Source organism: Anabrus simplex, chromosome 6 (assembly GCF_040414725.1).
Source record: "Anabrus simplex isolate iqAnaSimp1 chromosome 6, ASM4041472v1, whole genome shotgun sequence".
In the NCBI taxonomy this organism is placed as follows: domain Eukaryota; kingdom Metazoa; phylum Arthropoda; class Insecta; order Orthoptera; family Tettigoniidae; genus Anabrus; species Anabrus simplex.
The window spans coordinates 185,549,314-185,571,073 of record NC_090270.1 but is presented as its reverse complement, the minus strand read 5'-3'; the positions used below and the strand labels follow the sequence as shown (position 1 = coordinate 185,571,073).

The window sequence follows — 21,760 nt, the reverse complement described above, 5'->3', positions numbered from 1 at the left end:
TTGGCGAGTAAAACAATCGTTATGATTGGATTGTTTTTATCACGTTTTAAACCTACTTCTCTCCAAAGATTACGTAGGCTATATTGGCCTGAGTTACGAGATATTAAACAATCACTTTGTTAATGATTTCGCTTGCTTTATTAATAGCAACAACCGTGAATATTTCTTAACTAAAGTAAACTTGTTTCCTCATCCCGAGGTGGTGCAGTCCCCCGTGGAGGGGAGCTGCATGTGCCATTTTTACCGCATATCAACATTCATGCCTTTCTTAAATCTGTGGCAATGCGGTACCGGGAATCGAACTCAGACGCCTGAGAACGGCAACTAACTGTGCTAACCATTATGCTGGTGGACATTCTTAACTACAAAAAACAGACATACAGCATGACTGATGCGTGCTTTAATTGCATAAGTCGGACACAAAACTATTCACCTTTTTGTACGACGTCATCAGAGTTGCAGTATGCCTACGCTACGGAGGCGACATTTCTTAACTACAAAACACAGATATACTGCATGACTTTGACGCATGTTTTCATTGCTCAGGTCATACGGACAAAACTATTCACGAATTTATGTGATGTCATCGGAGCTGCAGTAAGGCGAAGTTATATTCATTAAAAGATCTAACATTACTTCAGCATGAATTTACAGATAAAGTATCTTGTTATATGGTAGCTTTCTGCAAAATTTCAATATATCAAATTTTTATTACGGTACATTGTTCCAGTACAGAATGTTCTGGACTTAATTGTTTGAAGAAAGTCTGTGATTTTCTTCTGAACATTCCCAGAAACAAAAGAACATTCTCCATAGTCAGCAACCACTGCATATGAATTTAAGACAAATTCTGGCACATCACTTCATGATAAAATCTTGAAGACTACATGCCATGCTTGTTGCCTGCCCCTTCCTACTCCTAACTCTTTCCTATCCCATCATCACCATACGACTTATCTGTTTCATTGTGACGTAAAGCCAATTGTAACAAAAGAGTTGCCCTGCACAAGAGTCGAACTCTGTTAAACAGTTTCTGGCACAGCTTCTTCCTCCTACTCTTTAGTGGTAAAAATTAAAACATACATATGCTCCAAATTACGAGGCACACAATTATGATAGGATCAGTTGTCTATGATGAGAAGAATTCTCTCTTTTTTTTTTTTTCAACGTTCCAGGCACAACCACCACTCTTCCAGTATCACAGATGTCATCTATGCCATGGCGTTATACCTATATTCACAAGCCAGATGTTGCACCCCCTTGAAGTACCTTGGCTTCCCAAACTTCCCCATTATGAGAGGCTTCAGCTTGTCTGTCCCCGTGCTGGTTTTGTACAAAGGAGCAGTTATCCATTCTTTTGAACTTTGCTCCCAAAGTACATATTTCCCATGAATTTGATGGTTTTGTTCTGTATTAATTCTTAGAATAATGTAGTTTCGTCTGCTTTATAAGTGTTCACTGGCAAATATTTTTTCAAGGCAGCCGATAGAGTTTCCAGCCGCCATGAAGACACAACTTCCCTTGGCCATCATTAGTTTCTCCAGTTATAATCTTGTGAGAAATGCCATATCTTCTGGAAATTATGAAGCCATATTCATTAAATCTGGAAACCCAAGCGAACGTGTGGAGGATCATGCACACTCACAGTAAATTGATAAGAATGCCTTTGGCCTACATTTCAACAAACCCTGTATAAACTGCTGTACCACTTCCTTGTAGTCAACTCACATCTTCTTTCGCTGTGGACCAAGGGCATCGACACCAGTATTCTGTTTTAGAAAAGTAGATCATGTTGAAGAGTTGATGCCATACTTCTTGCTGTCTCTCCTTTCTTTCCTTCTTTCTTCACTTCCAAAATTATTGCAAGTAATGAACTGCATGATCCGTATCATTGTGTAGCATAATTTAACAAATTTACAGTAAATATTTTCTTATTGCACTGTGTTCTTGAAAAACTCATTAGCAGATCACAAAATTGATGACACTTGTAGTATTTCTTTGTAAAAAAACGTAAAGGCTCGTGACAGCTATAAATGTGGGACCTTCCGTAATTGAATGGCATTACGAAGTTGATATTTTGCAGTTGTGACCTGTAACCATGAGAAGGGAAAAAAACGTGAATGTTTGACTACTAACATTTTGACCTAAAGTGAACTTTGTGTCTAAACAGATGTTGACTCACCTCAAAATAGAAGTGTCCCAAGACTTTTTGCTAGTTGTGGAGCGGTCTCCCTGCTGCTAATACGGCTTTGCGTCAACAAACAAAATTTGTTGAAGCAATTTATTGTCTAACAATGTTGGATTATTCGAATGGCTCCCATCAGAATAGAATACACAACTATCTCAATAGAGTAAGGGATTGCACCAAAAAAAAGAAAAATTAAATGTTATAGTACCTACTACTAACTGGTAAATGTTTCCATTCCTCTCCTGAAAGGGGAGATGGGCTTCGTAGATGGTGGCGCCATCTCTCAGGCCAGAAGATTTGTTATAATCTATTAACTTCATTGTCTGTATTGATGATTAAATTATTTGCAAATATAAAGATAGGAACTTTCCACCTAATCAATACATTTATTCTTTATAAAGTACTTAAAACATTTCATTATAACAATACCAATTTCGATCCTTTTTTAGTAGGTCACCTTCAGCTGCTGAAGAACCTGTCGTCTTAACAACTTACAATGCTAAAACACAGCTTGTCCTAATTATGAATGACTAATGTTAACTTAAGGTGATGTATATACTGGTGTACTTTCTAGACTGTTAGTCACTCCTTCAAGCATGTTTTATTATCATAATATACTATTATTTTAACATTAGCCATACACAATCAGTACAGTAACATTTCATCAACTCAACATTAAATAAGATCAATATCAAGATGAACTTGTGAACTTAGCAGACTTTTTAAAACTATTTCTCCAGTCAAAAATTTGATCACCAGTATACATCACCTTAAGTTAACATTAGTCATTCATAGAGGCATGATTTTTTCGCATTAATTTATGTTCGATTTCGCGAAAAGAAAACAATTTTTTGCGTTATTTCGCGAAATAGGGCTGACCTCATCGCTTTAATTTAGCTTTAATCATGTTGTAAAATTATTCATAAAATGTTTAATTCATGAGATTTGTGAATTATTTATGTGAAAGATAGATAAATAAATAAAGAGAAAGAAAATTGATAATCATTCATTATGCCTTGTGTAATCTTGATTAGAACTATAATATAGGCCTAATCAAGATTAATAACAAATTGCCCTAACACTATATATGGCCGCAGCTGTCACTCTACTGTATAATGCCATACCACTAAGGGATTTTACAATTTTAATTCATACGAAGAGGTACTTCTGTCAAATTGAGAAGTCGTTATTCTGTCATCTGTTTCTCTTCAGACACGAGATATTGGCATACAAGATCGTTAAATTCAATGAATTTCGCTGCATTTTCGCACTTATCTCCAAATAAGTGCGTTTCGCTTTAAACTGGCATTGTCGCTTTAATTCACAGTAATTCGCGAAAAAAAAGTCACTGATTTTGTAACCAGAATCATACGATTCTTTAAGATATCTCAAAATCGCTTCAAAATATTTTTTGTCGCGCTTATCGTTAAAGCGATAAAATCATGCCTCTAGTCATTCATAATTAGGACAAGCTGTGTTTTAGCATTGTAAGTTGTTATTAAGATGACAGGTTCTTCAGCAGCTGAAGATGACCCACTAAAAAAAAGGGTCAAAGCCAGTACTGTTATAATAAAATGTTTTAAGTACTTTATAAAGAAAAAATGTATTGATTAGGTGGAAAGTTCCTATATTTGCAGGAGATATGTATCGGAGAAGGAGATGTGTGGAGAAGGTGAGAGTGTTGGCAGCCGTGGCCTATACTAGAAGTGTTCTAGTATTCACCTTAGTGCAGGAGAATGGAAAACCACGGAAAACCATTCTCAGGACAGCCAATTGTCGGGACCATCCCCTCTCTGTCTCCCGAATACAGGGGCGTGCAGTCCTGGTAAAGCCATGGTCACTCGTCCTCTGCTTGGTTGGCCGGTCGGAGTGCAGAGTTGTTGGATCACGGACCCGCCATGACCCCCCTTAGGCCGAAACCTACTCTGCTTCCGCCAACCCAGTACCTTAAATGCTGTAGAATAAAACGAAAAGAAAATCCAACAAGAGTGAACAGACTTATCAAAACTGTCTAAATCGGAAGATGATCTTCCAGTAGCACAAAAATGATACACTACAAAATGATACCTCTATTTTCTTGTTTAGTCTCTCACAAAAATAAATCAGAGAAGACAGAAAGCGGATCCCGAGAAAGGAATAGATCAACAGAGGAAATGTGAAACAAGGTTGATGCAATCTGTTATGTGCAGGATGAACTACTTTGAGAAACTCTTAGGCCACCAGAAGAATATGCCCATCACAAAACAGAGAAGTAATGTCTCAGTGAGAGGGATTTGATAAAATTTTGCATACTGAGCTGGTCGCCAGACAGATCGGCTTACTAGGCATTCCAAAGCTTAAACGTTTCTTTTTTTCCTTTTTGTCCATTTTCGTACACCCTCCGCACAGTGTTTACAAACCTTACGGGGAGCCCAAGACTTACCTTGGTCCCCAAGATAAATACATTAATATGCAAAATTGCTATCTTTACAAAGTCAGTGATGTTCTTTCTATTTTTCTGCAGATTATATTCACCAGACACGTAACAGAACTCATTCAGGCACTTCAGGTAACCTTGTCGTGAAGAATTATTTCTCTGCAACAAAACATAGAAAATTGGAAATTAATATTTAATTTGACAAAGTATTATGTTATACAAGAATAAACAATAAAACCAAAATTTAAAAATAGAAAGATTTTTGTATATTAGTCAGCGGAGATAGGTAATATCAGAATACAAGGTTTATTTGACGAACACCCTGTATAAAAAAAAAAAAATGGAGCCAATGGGGATAAACCAATAGGAAATTCAGATTCAGCACTTGTCAGCACCACTAAGTACACTCAAAATCAGTCTAATGTTCATTATTTTGTACAGTATTCGTTGCAATTTCACTGGCACTGCGACCAAAAAAATGTTCTTGAAGCGATTTATTGTATAGTGAAGATTGTGATAATGATGTTAGTAGTTTATATCGTGAATACGATATCAAAATTGTTAAGAGTAAGTGGCAGTAATATGTAGAAGTTGACAGTGAATAGTGACGATGAGCAGAATAGTAACAAATAACGTACAGGCTAGGGGAAAGGAACTCAAAGGAGAAAGAGAGCAGTCTTAGAGGAATAGGTGGAAGAAAAATTCGAGCAAACTATTGTAGCCAAAAGTCAGTTTTTTTGGGTGATGATGTGAAACATGGAGCATTTCTCTAATTTTCAATATATTGTCTTTAGATTCAGTACATTGAAAATCAGCCTAATGTTCATTATTTTATACAGTCATCCCTCATTATAATACTGTACCATTGTTTGTTCAGAGCATTTGTTGGCGCAGTAAAGAGGGTGGCATTAAGTTGAGGTCACTATTTTAAAACAGCAAATTGAATGACTCGAGCATCTATGTAGTGATATACTGTATAGTGATTTTCTGGAATAGTATTCATCAACATTTTTAAATGTCTGTATTTTGCATAAGAACAATCCCATGACAGATGTTACATACTCCAATACTTCCTCAGTTTATGGTTTTTCCCCTCAACAATGGAAAATGGTTTCCAATGACTAAGAGAAGGATAAGCACACATTTCTTGCTTTTCTTTCATGCACAAAATCATTTGCTTATTCATCATAGAAACTTATACACACAGAACTGAAGTTTAAAGCAGGTCAAGATGTGTTACTGTCAAGCTCTTTATCCTCAAATTGCTTTGTCCACGCTTCCAAAGCTTTTCTCAGAAACAGTCCATTATGGTAACCCTTAAGGAACTTCCTGTCTATGGCAAGACGATTGAATCCCTGAACAAGTAAATCTCCTGCACCATGCCACTTGAGGGTGAGGTACAGGTAATGAGGGTCAGTAGCACACTCGACCTGCTTGCATTCCTAAAGGATCAGATAAGAAGTATGTTTCCATCCAAAGAAAAGGTTTCTGGGTTCCTGCTGCAAGATATTGTAAACCAGCAGTTATCAATATATTCAAGCACGTTTATAACATTGTGCAGCACTTTTGTATCTGTGCCCCCGAGAGCGCATGGCTGTAGGCGAGGATGGCCTATCGAGATAGTTACTATACTGTTTCCATAAGGAATATCCATTTGTTGCTTGTCGATGGCGAAATCTGAGGGTGGCAGAGTATTGGATGGTGTTATGTATGGTGTTGACTGTCCATCTCAGAAGTTTTGTTGTACCTAACTTTTGTTTATATAACTTAAAAGCTTTACAGTCTGTCAAAAACTAATCAAAACATATGTAACACTATAACATACCTGTAAAAAATACACACTATTAAACAAACAATGATATGTTTCGTTCTACAAGAACATATTTAGGTTCTATCCAGTCACTTTAAATCTTGCTCTTATAAGTACAATATCGCTTACGTTGCATGAACAGTCGGTAATCATGAATTGGTGATGTTACAAACAAATATGAATGTAGTTGTCCTCCACTGTCACTTTAATAACTTTTGGCTCTTGGTAGCTAAGTAGAGGGAGATACAGGAAAATTTTGTAGGCAATAACTCTTGTTTTGTGAAGAGGGGAGGGGGATGTTATGGGCATTGACTTTTTACATTGGAGAGGGGAAGGAGTGCTGCTTCTCATATTATAATGTATTTTTGTGTATTAAGGAGTAAATGTAAGTTAATAATTTGATGAAATAAAAGCAAAGAATTGAATTAAAGCATAGCCAAATAACCTACTAAAACGTCTTTTTCCATGGTTTCCCATTTTCACACCAGGCCAATGCTGGGGCTGTGCCTTAATTAAGGTCATGGTCGCTTCCTTTCAACTCCTAACCCTTTTCTATCCCATCATCGTCATGAGACCTTTTATAGTCAAGCCAATGGGGAAAAAAAAAATTCTCAATTGGCGAAGACCCTTGCTCCCTTACTTAGCTACCAAGACTGGAGCTAAGAAACTGGCTTTGGTCCAAACACCGTTGCTGAATGTAAAGGACGATAGTAGCTAAATACAGAGACATGTCCAAAAGTTACTAAAGTGATAATGGAAGGCTACTACATTCATTATTTGTTTGTATTGGTTCATAACATCACCAAAGTGATTTGATAGATTCTGAGAATATTTTGTAGAACAAAACATGCCATTTTTGTTTAATAATGTGAATTTTTTACCGGTATGTTAATAATGATGTTATAATGATTGTTTTTGACGGACCAAAAAGCTAAGTTACATCATCTAAGCCAACGCTGAAAAGGATGGCTCTTAACAAAATAACTTTTGTTTTGTAATCCATAGTTAATTTTTAAATCTATTTAATATTTTCAGAACTTTCTATACGTATCTATGTTTTTGTGGTTAACATAAGAGTGGTAATTTACAGCCCAGTTGTGTAGTTTGTGATATAAAAAACAGCTGAATAATTACTCGTGTTATAACTATTAAAGTTTAATGATGATTTTTGTTTTACCGAATTTCTCCCTGGCAGCATGGAAATTATTATGTGGCAGTTCTAGGGTTACATGTGAATTTTTCCATTTCCTTAAAATGTATATTGCTGTACATACATGTATACTAGCCGATATACCCGTTGCTTAGCTACAGAATTCTCAGAAAGACAGGCCTTGTGGTTTTCGTAACTGAAGTCAACATAGGTCATTACAGAAACATCAGTAGGAAAGTAAAACTGCCAACGCCGAGTGTTGGGCGGCGGGAAATAACCTGACTCCCTAAGGGGGCCAACGGTTTTGGGCGAATGAGCCCTTTTGGGTGGGGTGATGGTCCCCACAGTGGAGGAAATGCCACTGGAATCCATTATGCAGCGTCTGTTCTCCAGGTTAGGGGTGGCTGCACAAGGCGTCTGTACTCCAGAGGAACGGCCTCATTATCACCTCACTGGATCGCATTCAGAGATGTAATTCAGGACCTAGTCCCACACAAGTGACACCTTGACAGTCAACCGTGGAAGGTCTTTTAAGGAATACTCCACCGGCTGAACCAAAGGAATACTCCACCGGCTGAACCAAGAGTTCAGAGAAGGCAGCATTCGGATACGGTGGGCTGCCACCTGAAAGATACCGTGAAGTCGGAGGCACGGAAATACCCCAGTACCACATACACAAATTAGACAAAATCAGAATCAAACCAAAGCAGATAACATACTTCTCTACACACAATATAAACTCACTCATGCAAACCGGTAAACTAAAAGTGATCACCAACATAATGGCCCAACACAAAATTCTTATCATGGGATTACAGGAAATTAGAAACACTGACCAGGATGCCTTGGAATCTCAAGGGTACAGACTTTATAAAGGTATACCCGGGAAGAGAGTAATGAAGAATGTCCCACAATTTGGAACAGGATTATTGGTCAGACTTAAAATAATAAACTCAGTTCAAGAATTCAGATCACAGTCTCCACGACTCTCAACGCTCACCTTAAAGGCATCTAATAAAATCTATACTATAATAAACGCCTATGCTCCCACTAATGATAAAAACAACTCCTCAAAAGACCAGGAGGAAACAGGAGAATTTTGGGACCTATTGGACCAGACCATAGATAACATCCCCAAACACCATATAAAATTATTAATAGGCGACTTCAACGCTCAACTAGGGAGAGAAAGAAAATACCGTGACATCATCGGAAAATGGCCAGCACACAAGAAAACAAATAAAAATGGAGAGAGACTAGTTGACCTGGGGAGAAACCATAATTTAATCTCAAAATCTACATGTTTTAAGAGGAAACCTCAAGAACTCAAAACATGGAAACACCCTGACTACACTAAAGGAGAATGGCAACTGGATCACGTCTGCATGGACAAATACCACCACAAAGAGATCTATAACGTCAAAGTCCTCCGAGGAATAGACACAGGTTCAGATCACTACATAGTTAAAATTAAAATTAAACTCGCTCCCCAGAGGAGACAACAAAAGCAAGCCCTTAAAACTAAAAGAAAAATAGATCCTACCCAGCTAATCAACAACAAAAATTACCAGAAAGCAACTGAAAAAATAAAAATCACAGATAAACTTGAAGACTTCGTACACAACCTTAAACAAATTGCAGAAGACCTGGCTCCAATTAAACCACGTAAAAAACACCAATGGTGGAATAGTGAATGTGATGAAACAGTGGAGAAAAGACATCAGGCATGGCTATTACATCAGTCCCAAAAAACAGAAATATCCTATCAAAAGCTAGTAAAACAGAGAAAAGAAACTACCCAAGTCTTAAGAAGAATAAAAAGACAACATCATAAGGACACCCTCCAGTTAATTGAAGAACAATTCAATAAAACTCAATCAAGGGACTACTACAAAACCTTCAGAAAACCGCTCCAAAAATATGAACCCCCGACCCTACTGATGAAGGATGAAGATGGTAAGCTGGCCCATAGCAATAAAGACAATGCAGAAATTCTGGCTAAACATTTCAACAAGCTTTTAAATTGTGAGGAACCTACAGAACTCCTTCATTTGGACACCAACATCCCGATAAAAACATCACCAGAGAACATCAATCCCCCCACAATAAAGGAAGTCTACCAAGCTCTGAATAAATTTAAAAACTACAAAGCGCCAGGAGAAGATCAGACCTTTGCGGAAATCTGGAAATATGCAGGAAGACCAGCAAAAGTTGCCCTCCATCAACAACTTGTCTCTATCTGGATTAAAGAAGAACTACCAGAACACTGGACAACAGCCCTCATTCATCCACTGCACAAAAAAGAGACAAAACCGACCCTAATAACTACAGGGGAATCTCGCTCCTAGACATAACATACAAAATATTTTCAACAATCATCCTTAATAGGATAAGTTTACAACTTGAGAAAGAACTAGGAGAATATCAAGGAGGTTTCAGACCCTGGAGGAGCTGTCCTGATCAGATCATGAGTCTTAAGTTGATAATGGACTATAACAGGACAAGAAACAGATATGGTGATAACATTAGTAGATTTCAAGAAAGCTTATGATTGCATCCATACAGAATCTCTGTTTAAAATTTTAAGACACCTTGGACTACACCCCAAATTAATAAACATTATAAAATTGACTCTCACCAACACCAAATCAAAAGTGAAGTTTAGGGGTGAAACATCAGAGACATTTGAAATTAAAACTGGACTACGGCAGGGAGATGGGCTCTCACCATTATTATTTAATTGTGCTCTAGAAATGGTAATGAGGGAATGGTTTAGGAAATGTCCCCCCAAAAAAAAGGTTGGCCGAAAAATCAAAACAAATAGCCTGGGTTTTGCTGACGATTTAGCATTACTAGCAGTGGACATAAAAGAAGTAAAAACCCAGGTGTCAGAACTTCAAAACATTGCAAATAAAATTGGCATCAAAATATCATTTGATAAAAAACAGAAATTATGCCCCAAAAACCAACACAGCTAAAAGAAGTTACCATAAATGGTAATAAAATCAAAATAGTAACTCAGTTTAAATATCTTGGAGAAGTAATAACACATAACCTAAATGAAAAAATCTCAATCCAAATAAGAACAAATAGATTAGCTAAAGCACAAAAATTAACATGGGATATCTACAAAAAGAAATGTCTATCAATAAATACAAAAATAAAACACTACAACACGGTTATAAAACCGGAAGCTACATATACAGCAGAAACACTCTTTTACCTGAATAAACAATCAAAGACTGACAGACTTCAGAAAATTGAAAGGAGGATTGGAAGAACCTGGATCAACAAAAAATACCAGAAAGATGGACAGTGGCAGTTAATACCTAACAAAGCTGTGTACAAAGAGCTAGAACCCATTACAGATACTATGCATAAGAGGAGACTGGGATTATTTGGACATATCATGAGGATGCAGGATTCGAGACTTCTGAAACAACTAGTACAACACAATCTTGTCTCAAAAAATACCACAACAGGATGTAAATGGATCAGAGAAGTAAGAGAGGATCTGAAGGAAATAGGCCTTACAACAGAAGACACCACAAATAAGATAAAATTGAATACAAAACTCAAGAATACAAACCTCCGCTTTACTCTTACACAAAACAAACCAACAACACGCACATTTTCGACTGAGGAAAGGGCACGAAGATCGGAGCGTCTGAAGAAGTACTGGGAGGACCGCAAAGCCCGAACAATCCCTTCAAAGAGACCTGAAAGACGGACTGACTAAAGTGATCCTATGTGGTCATAAAAGAAGAAGAAGAAAATACTCTATCAAATGAAAAACTGGACATTTTTCTCACTTTTAGCAAACAGTACTATGGTGCCGATCTAACCGTGCAAATTTCCAGAGCTGGAGCTGGAATGACCAGGCCGCAGACAGCTGTGAACACTCCTCTGCCATTATTCCTTTAAATGTGCACACTGCTCATTCCAATCAGTGCCTCAGAGTAGGGATTGAATAGCTGGATTGCTGTGATGAACCAGTGTGTTACGCACCATTAGTATCAGAACATTTATGAACCAGACGAATGGCATGCTAAAGAAGAAAGTTATCTAACTACTTCCAGCTACTTCCCGCCAATATTCAGGCAGGCTGTTACACTCGGTACGACCGGGCGAGTTGGCATATGCTGGGGCTGTACCTTAATTGAGGCCAAGACCGCTTCCTTCACACTCCTAGCCCTTCCCTATCCCATCGTCACCATAAAACCTATCTGTATCGGTGTGACGTAAGGCAAATTTTTTTAAAAAAGTACTCTGTACACTGTAGTAATCCTATCTATTGGAGATGAGTGGCAACAGAAGACGCAAAGTACATCAGAACAAACAGTGGTCAGTGTAATGTTATTGTTGATCAATTTTATGAGCTTTCTATATTGTAGGCTTTCACATTTAGTTTTCTTTCGACTCTGCGATATTAGGGCGTCTTATAAAATTATTTATAGCGTGAATTGTAGTTCCTTATTCCCCGAATTTACATACCGATGTTCATTAAATTCTGTTTATCCATTTTCTTGCGACTCGGCGCCGATATGGACTTAGGCAAGGAAAAAATTCAAATTCATGAATATTTCTGTGAACATAGCCGGTACTGTAACAATGTATAAGACATAAATGATTGGAAATGTAATACTATATAACATTAGTTACGTGGTATATGTCAATACGACCACTAATAACATAAATATTTGAGAATTAAATTTTAGGTCTTCCGCTCAACTACCATTTCACTCAGCGTGAATAAAATTATTTATAGCTTAGATTATAGTGACTTATTCCGCGACTTTGGATACCGATTTTCATTAAGATAGGACCATTTATAACAAATATTTGAGAATTAATTTTTAGGCCTTCCCCTAAACTACCATTTCACTCAGCGTGAATAAAATTATTTATGGCCTAGATTGTAGAGACTTATTCCCCGACTTTGCATACAGATTTTCATTAAATTCTCTTCAGGCATTTTCTCATGATGTGTGTACATACTGTACATACAGATAGACAGAAATGACGGAAAATTAAAAAGTGCATTTCCTTGTTACTGCGGGCACGACTGATACAGAAATATCATCCTTTTTAAATTCTGAGCAATATACAGACAGAACTCTTATATATATATAGATATTTAAATCTTGCAAGAACTTCGTTTAGGATGGTTGGACCTCTGCTGGAAATAAGGTTTCGTATGATATGTATGGATTGTTATTTGTTCCCTTTAAGAATACATTTGTATAGCATTGTATATCACCAAATTACATCTGTTGAAAGTAGAATTAACAATATGTAAGTAATGTTGTCGATTAAATTCTATTGTAATCCTCCTATTTTCTTCTTTCTCTTTCAGTTTAAATTTGCTTTAGTGATGATGGGTAGGCCACAGTTCATAACTGAAGAAACAGACTATCGGATAAACTTGATGGACTTCAAATGCCAACCCAACCAAGGTAACATATTACTGAGAAATTATATGTGATTTAAACCATGTTGCGTATTGAACTAGGCAGCCTGTCATTGTTGGCCAGTGAATGTGGAATACCATAGTGAAAAAGAAATAATATCAAAAAAATGTCTGGAATAGTACATTTGGAACTGAATTATATTTTATACCTTTGGAAGCTGATAGTGTTGTACTTAAAATGTAAATTGATCAGGGTGAGTTTTTCTATGATACATCCAGGGCTAGAATTGTTTTCTTCTGGTTTCTGATGTAGTTCCTATAATAACACGGATACACTGTGATGCATAGACCTAAATATTTTGGGCTTAAATTATAGTTACTGGTATAAAAAGTACAAACTTAACTTAGCGTACAGGCTATCCTTCAAGGATTACAGCAAATAAAGACAATAAGTTATCATGCCTAAAATTTAAGTCTTTACAAATCAGCATTGCGTGTCTTGTCTGCTTTAAATCCGTGCCCATATCTTTTAGTTCGAGCACTGAAAATTCTGGATAGATCAAAATTCTCTAATGATGGGTCTCATGTTGATAAACATTAAGTTATTAAGGTTGACCAACCCCACCATTGACCTCATTATTTTATTAGGTTCACCTAACTAAACCCTCTCTCACAAGAAATACTGGATGCAGGTAGTTCTTGACACAATACAATACGAAACAACTTCCCTAAAAACAGAAATCAGTTTTTTTGACACAGTTTTGCTCAAAATCTCATTTAAATTGATCCCTTTGCCAAGTACTTTGAATTCATGTCATTCATGTAGAGTGCTTTACTTTATAATAGAACCCACAAGTTGGCTTTTAAAATTCCACACCAATGTTTCGATTTCCTTTCCTCCCAAATTTCAGTGCTATGTTCACTCTTGCAAAACCTTTCCTCTAGGTGTTTTGCTCCATATTGCACCAAAGCTTCTTGTATAAGTTTGAAGAGAGGAACAACTACTACTATTCTGTCCTTGTAACTGCACACTCGCAGCTTAATGCAATTAAATATATTCGACATTCATGGTCAATCTGAAACTGGGGGCAACACCTGGGAACAAGCGCAGCATGAAAGCATGGGTTCCAGGTACCGTAGGTTCCTATTTGCTACCACAAAACATGAGCAAGATATTAAATTGGTGAAGTCTACCTTGTTATGTAGACACATTGTAGGTGTCTATGGCAAACCTGAAGACATAAAGAAAATTTGCAATGGTAGCTTGTTATTGAAGATCCGCTCTGCAGTTCATGCTGATTAGTTGCTCAAGTACAATCACTTTGGCAAAATCCCAATCAAAGTGGAAGAGCAAAAGTCCTTGAATCTGGTTCGTGGAGTCACCTTCTGCTACGATTTCATCTTGAATACCAATGATGAGTTAGTGGAAGACATGAAGCACTGTGACGTGGCACATTTCCAGCGCATTACTTGTTAAGTCAATGGTGAAGACATCGCACAGGTGCGTTCACTGACTCTTAATTGTCATTGTTGCCAGAGAAAGTCAAAGTTACAACCTATCATTGTGAAGTGAAGCCGTAATTTCCACCTACCATGCGGTGCTATCAGTGCCTAAGATTCTGACACATGGTGTGTTGTTCGAATCCGTCTGCATATGATACATGAGGAAGAGGAGCTCACTGCGCAGAAATGTGCACACACCCAAACAAGTGCACTAACTGCTGTGTTCTTTATTCTCCTCAAGATAGAAACGGTCCAGTTTATCTCGGTGTAAAGGTGATCCAGGAGATCAAAACCCAGGATAGTGTCTCTTACCTGGAAGCACACTAAGTTTAATTCCATGAATGCTTCTTCAAAAACACTACACTTTACCGTGATACTGTAGCACATAGTCTACCAGGTTCGTCGTTTGCTTCAACACGTGCGAAAGTTGCTGCGCCCAAGGCGGTAATTGCTCCTTTAAACAACACCAAAGCCAGCATACGAGGGGGGGGGGGGGGTGGAGAAGGCCAAGTCTCCCTTCCCCAAGATGTCTGCAAAAGCCGTGCCCAAACTGCCTGAGGCGGCATAGTCAACCAGGGCTGGAAGTACATTTCCCAGCCCATCTAAACACAAAGAGAAAGCGGGGAAGAAGGGCGCCCTCACCAGGCGCTCCCCTACCCCTCCTGCGAATAGTGAAACGTGCCCTCAATCTGGAGGGTCTGTTCAGCGCTAGCAGATCCACTTGCTGGAAAACCTGCATGCTCCCTCATAGGAGGAGACTCCCATCTCCTGAAAAGCATCTAGAAAGCTCGAAGCATACATCACATTTTCCGATGATGAGGTGATGAATGTCGAGCATTTATCTCCATCTTGAGATGTAGATTTTACTGTAGGTTAGACAGTGTCTCACCGCTTAAAACCTATTATTTTTTTCAAATAGTCCGCACCATGTCACTGACAAGCATCCTACCGAGCTGTGCCAGCCAGCCAGTCGTCAGTCAGGCAGTCTGTCAGTTTGTGACGAGTATAATCCGTATTCAGGAAAATGATTTCAGACTACATCATCATACGGTCTTGAGAAATGTTGGACTATACTTGATGGAACGGGATTATGCCAACGGGCTACCTGCGGCATTGGTATTTTCACTTGTTCTGACATCTATAGCGAAGAGGTCCCATTAAGAACCCAACTGAAGGCAATAGCGGTACGTGTTTCATTGCCCGTCATAACTGCAGTTTGCAATGTTTATTTCCCAACAGGCCACCCCCTTAATATCCATTAGTAATTGATCTTGTAGATTGGCTCCCACCTCCCTTCCTTTTATTGGGTGATTTTGACGCTCATCACCCTTTATGGGGCTCTGAAGTTCCTTGCTCCAGAGGAAGAGAGTTGGAACAGTTTATAGGGGAGCTGGATTTACGCATTTTGAATACAGGGGAACCAACATATTTCAACACAGCCCACTGTACCCTTTGCCCGCATTGACGTTAGTCTATGCAACCGTATGCTCGTTTGCCTGCTTTGGTGGTATGTACACGATGACCTCTGTGACAGTGACCCTTTCCTCATTATTCTTATTTTCTTGAAACAAAAATCCATTGAGGCTCCTCCCCGATGGATTCTTAACCTTTTGCAGTCCAATTTTCTGTCACATGTTCCAACAGTCTGGTCCAAATTAGTTTTGCACATTTTTACCTAGTCTGATTAAACTCAGAACTTGCATTCGTAACTATATTCTAGTATTATGATTATTATATTCTATAAATATGAGTCTAGTGAGTTATTTACAGCTTTACACAAAAGTCTAACGTCTCATTTGCCAGATATGAAAGATTACTGGTCTAAAGCATTTATTTGTTGTGTGCCTTTTTTCAGTGAAATTTTCGCTAGGAAACGTTTTTTACAAATATTATGAATGCTCCATTTAGAAAACCCTTAAAATTAAGGTACCAGCCTTAGAACCAGAACTCAGAAAGTCTGTAATTTTTTAAAATATGTTTTGGTAAATGTAGGGAATAGTAGTGGCGATTGGGGGGGGGGGAAATCGCCCTCCTCTCCACTTTCTGGAGGAAAAAAATAATTTTTATTCAATTTTAGCCACCTGACTATTTTTAAGTTTCGACAGACTGAAGAACCTACCAGTTATTTTTAAAAATTGCCTCTAGCTAGGAATTATAAAAGAAGGAATTTATACAGTCCCTATTATTTTTTCAGCTAATTCCTTCCTTTAATTTCTTTAATTATTAAGAAAAATACTCAGCGGAAATGTGCACAAAATGTCGTTCGTTGCAGCTAACCGATTCGTTCAGCGCGACAGGAAGTAGTGGAGACTTGTGTGGCAGCGTGTAGTATGTACTGTGTTTAAGGGTAGCGGGGGTCTGTTTTCCCCAAGGTCATGGACACTTAGGTGTGATTCATCCGCTTGTCGCACACATTCGTTAGTCTGCCAGTTTCTCTCTGTAAATGTGTCTGTGCAGTTCTATCTAATGTCTGTTACTTTGTTAGTATGTAGTCAAATACTAAATTATAATTTAATTCTATAATCACGCCAAACTTCTATTTAATTGTAATACATGTGTAATTATTGTCCCTTTCATGTACGTTTTATTGTATAGTACTATTATTACCGCACTAAAGACGGTAGACTCAATCTTTATGTCTCTATCGAAATTTGCTCATGGGGCATTAAAAACCATACCATTTTGTAGGTTTTTCTTTCCAATTTTGATGTCCTCTCCCCCACTTGTAACTCCCAATTGCCTCTACTGGTAGGGAATATTTCATACCTGAGCCAAACTTGTCAGTTGACAAATGTATTGTTGGTTTCAAGGCAAGAGTATTCTTTATAACCTACAACCCCAAGAAACAAACTAAGTGGGGACTCTGTATGTTTTGGAGGACTCCCTTTGTGGATACATTGTATCCTTTGAGCCTTACCACAAAAAATTGACAACTTGCAATGCTGGAGTTCACTACGTCTTCACTTGACAGTTCTCTAAATGCTTCGTCTAATTCAAATAAATATTCATCGTCAATGCTGTCTAAGTAAATGTGCATACGTATTTCTTCTTCATTCATATTTGCCACTTTTATATCACAAATTCAACTGAGACAATTCGCATTCACAGATAAACATGCCTTGTACAACACGTGTGCAACACTACTCAATGTAAACAGCTGACAGGCCGCGGGTAACCATGACGATACACGGCTACATATATCCCGTATTATTTCCATGGAGATAACAGAACAGCTTCCTTTGTGTACAAAAATTTGCTCTAGAAACTCTAGGGATATCGATCGACCTCAATCAGGTCAAAGAATTTCAATAAATAGTTTATCAAGTAGAATGAAACACAATGTCGAGCTGACCTCGATGTTGGACCAGTTACAATAAGCCGGAAAAGGTTAAAAATGCAGTTGGCCAATGTTCTTATCACTAGCTGTGTTTAACGATGTAAATAGCCTGAGTGTAGACGATGCTGTAACTATCATCATCGGTTTTAACTCGTTTCTGAGTAATTAACTTCTTCCAGTAAATCTATGTCTGTCTGTGGATCTACTTTCAATGGTTGAACAGACTAATTCTAGCTTGGAGTAAGTGTCCACACAGATTGCACAGAATTCTTAGAGGAGGGCATGGTTTTGCTGCACAGAGTTTTCATGCTTCTCTCTTGCTCTCTTCACATATGCGTCGTTACCCTTCAAAAACATTGACAACAGCAGGGATGGTCCAGTGCCAAACTGAATGGTCTTGAGAAAGCTTGTCCCAGGTTTGTGGATTGGGACCTGTCATCTTCATAGTGTGCTGGTCCTTGTAGCGTCTCACGGGGGCTCTGGTGCCGGAACAAAGTTCACCATACAGGATTTGGCGTGGAAATCTGGTATCACTCATCTGACGGACATGGCCAATCCATCTAAGCTTATGACCAAGGATGGACGATTGTATGCTATTGGCATGCACTTTCTCAAGAGCAGCAATGTTGGTGACATGATCTTCCCTTTTGATCCTAAGGATGGGTCGAAGTTTTCGTTGGTGGAAGCGTTCAAGCTTTTTCAAGTTATGTCGGTAAAGGGTCCAGGTTTCACAACCATACAGCAATGTTGTGATGACAACATCATGGTACACCATGAGTTTAGTCTTCACGGTCAGGTCATTATTCATGAACACCCTCTGTGATAGTCGTCCAATTGCTGCTTGAGCTCTCTTCTCCACATCTTGCTTACTGTTACAGTGCACAGATAGGATACTAACCTAGTATGAAAAATGGCATACCTGCTCCAGTGGAGTATCTGAGATGGAAATGTTGAAATGTGGAAGGGTTTTCTTTTGAACATTAATAGTGAAACCCAAACGATCACGTGCACTCTTGCAGAGACTGACTGTTGCAATTCCTCTGGTGTGAGTGTAGGTGATGTAGCATCATCTGCATACATCATTTTGGTTACCTTTGTGGGAGCAAAGTCTTGCTAGGTTGAAAGGCCTTCCATCGAAACGATACCTAACCTCCACACCTGGGTTCGTAGAAGATCCATTAGCATGGCAGCCAAATATAATGCAAATAACATTGGAGCAAGAACACATCCCTTTTTCAGTTCATGAGTAATAGGAAATTCATCCGAAATCCTTTTCTGATGGCAAACCTGTCCAGTCATGCCATCATGGAGGGTCTGGACCAGATCAACAAAATGCTGAGGACAGCCAAAGTGTTTCAGTACTGCCAACAAAGCAGGTCTTGGAACAGAGCCAAATGCCTTTTCCAGGTCGTAAAAGACTAAGAAGAGAGGATTCTGTTGCTCTCTGTATTTTCCTGAAGTTGCCTTTCACAGATAATCAGATCAGTTATCTGTGACATCACATGCACAGTAATCTCAAGAATGGACTAAACTTAAAACACATTTCGGGTGAACAAGGGTCATCCTCAGTACCGCGAAGTTCCATTGCAGTCAGTATCGTCACTAACATCTAGCAAGTCATTTTGCAGATGTGTCTGGATCTGGGAATTACCATCCTGATTTCCTGGCTCTGAAGCGGGAGGCAGATCATCATCTTAGTTTCACCACTCTAACTTCAGAAGACTATACCGTGCCCTTTACGTTGTGGGAACTCCACAGCGCCTTGGCGCTTTGCAAGGCCACTGCTCCGGGACCAGAAAATCTCCATAACCAGATGTTGAAACACGTCAGTGAGGATACCCTTTTAATGCCTTTTTGGGGTATTCAAGCAAATTTGGACAGAGGGCAAATTTTCATTACAGTGGTGACTGAAAGGATGCCATATGGGCATGTTGTGCATAGGCCTTTCCTAAATAGGTGTACCAAGTAGTCTGTGGTGGAGCGGGCAGCCCACCACATTGGTACTCGGACAAAAGTACTCTTTTTCTCCAAACACCACACAGGTCGGTGATTCATCATCCTCTCAAATACAGTGAATTCCTCACTGACACTTTTTCCTGCTTAGCACGTCGTAAATTCAAAGTCCTGATCCTGATCGTATTAAATCTACATAAAAATACTTGACTTATCAAGTCAAGAATTTTAACTATTACATTTAGAACGATCATATTTTTCCTAACACTGAAAATGTTATTTGTCATCCTTTGTGAAAGGAACGTGATTTCAAACTCGGGTAAGAGCCATCACCACATTTGCGTGATAACGGGAAAAGGCCTTGAATAACTTCACAGTGTAAGTTGCACCTTTGTGAAGCAAGCCATTAGCCTCAGGAATGTTCAGTTTTACTTGTTGGTTGGCAGCAAGATTGCTGAATAACACAGTGAACCTATTTTTGCTTGTATTTTGCATTCCATTCAGAAGTTAGAAATTTATTTTTGTTCAGTGGTACAGTGAAGGGTAGCAAATATTTTTTGCGTGATAGCCTTTATCTGGATTTGGAACATCACTGTGTGAAATTGACTGGTGTTTTGCATATTTCTCGTGTGAAAGCCTAGTTATGGATATGGAAAAGTCATGAAATTTCTTACTAATGAAGACAAATTTTAAACCTGTCAGGATGTGGACTGGCATCAGCCCGCATCTTCAGTGCGCAGAGGTGGCGCGAATGTCAAAACTCGCACCTTCGAGTTGATTACTAGGGTTGGTTGAAGGTTTGTCAGGTTCAAAATGGCGGCCAAGTATTTCTCTCGCAGTCGCACATGGTCAAGTGTAACCTCCAATTCATTGTCTAGAATGGGATCAAAAAATAATGCTTAATAACCCTTGCTGGTGAGATGTAGTGTCTACAGTGTACTGTGTCTTCTGGTGTGGGCTGCAGCAATTTGTTACTTTCATTGATCTGCCTCAGTGTCATCCTTGGCTTTGACAATATGAAAGTGACTGAGATGAGCGATGCTAGTAATATAATTCCTTATACACTCAGTCCCTGTTATGAATGGTGTGAAAATATCGCTCATAGGGTTGGTTGGTGCATGCATTTTCAGTGGGCTTGGCAGACTGTCGTGCAGTAGCAACTTCTGGCTCAGTGAGGAAAGCAACAGAAAACTACCTCTCTCCCCATTTCCCTAGTATACCTCTTCAGTGACGCCTGGAGCTTTGGAGGATGAAACCAGCCTTCGAACTGAATACCCAACATACACAACCCACTGGTGTGAAATATAGTGTGATCAGAAAATAATGCTTGTCGGTAACTGTTGTGTTGATCAACACTTAGTTATGACAGTTACTTTCGTGTTATTTTTATGGTAAAGAAAACACGTAATTTTCAAGGGAAATTCTATGGCTATCAGCTTCTACGCACTTGGCCCATCTTTCAGATAACCCACTGGTCTGAAATAAAAGTCTTCGACCAACATTTGTTTTAGAAAGAGTGAGATCTGCAGTAATCCTTGATATTTTTACAGGCCCCCATGTAATTGTTTTCATATTTGTTGTCTGGTGTTTTCACACCTTTCAGTGCACTGTTATTCATAAGCCCCAGCAGAAAGGTTTTCAGACCATTTAATACTCACCTCATGTTTAAAAATGGTAGATACTGTTTCCACGCTACCCATGGATACACGATGTAAAATGCTCTCATGTCGGAAGAGACTTATCTACTGTTTCCATGTCCCTGTTCGATGGTTTTTATTCATGTATTCATTAGTACATTACCTTGCTCAATACATTCTTTTTCCTTGTCCCCAGCAGAAATGTCTTAATGAGGTTTTACTGTAGTTTACAAGGCAATTAGTGAGACAAATACGTCTGTAACTTCCTACATACTTCGGATCTTTGTTAGGCTTGAGGAGAAGACCACAGACCACTTGGTACACCTAGAGAAATCTATCCAGGCTGCATTTCTCCA

At 38.6% G+C, this 21,760-nt stretch overlaps 1 protein-coding gene across 2 annotated transcripts in view; it reads left to right on the top strand.

Moving 5' to 3' along the window:
* The window catches only part of Usp7 (Ubiquitin-specific protease 7), a 458,856-nt gene that overhangs the window by 418,692 nt on the left and 18,404 nt on the right, over window positions 1-21,760 (top strand). For both annotated transcript variants that reach the window (XM_067150095.2, XM_067150096.2), the window contains exon 22: window positions 12,921-13,020. In XM_067150095.2, coding sequence (XP_067006196.1) covers window positions 12,921-13,020 — 100 coding nt within the window. The remainder of the gene's footprint in view (window positions 1-12,920; window positions 13,021-21,760) is intronic.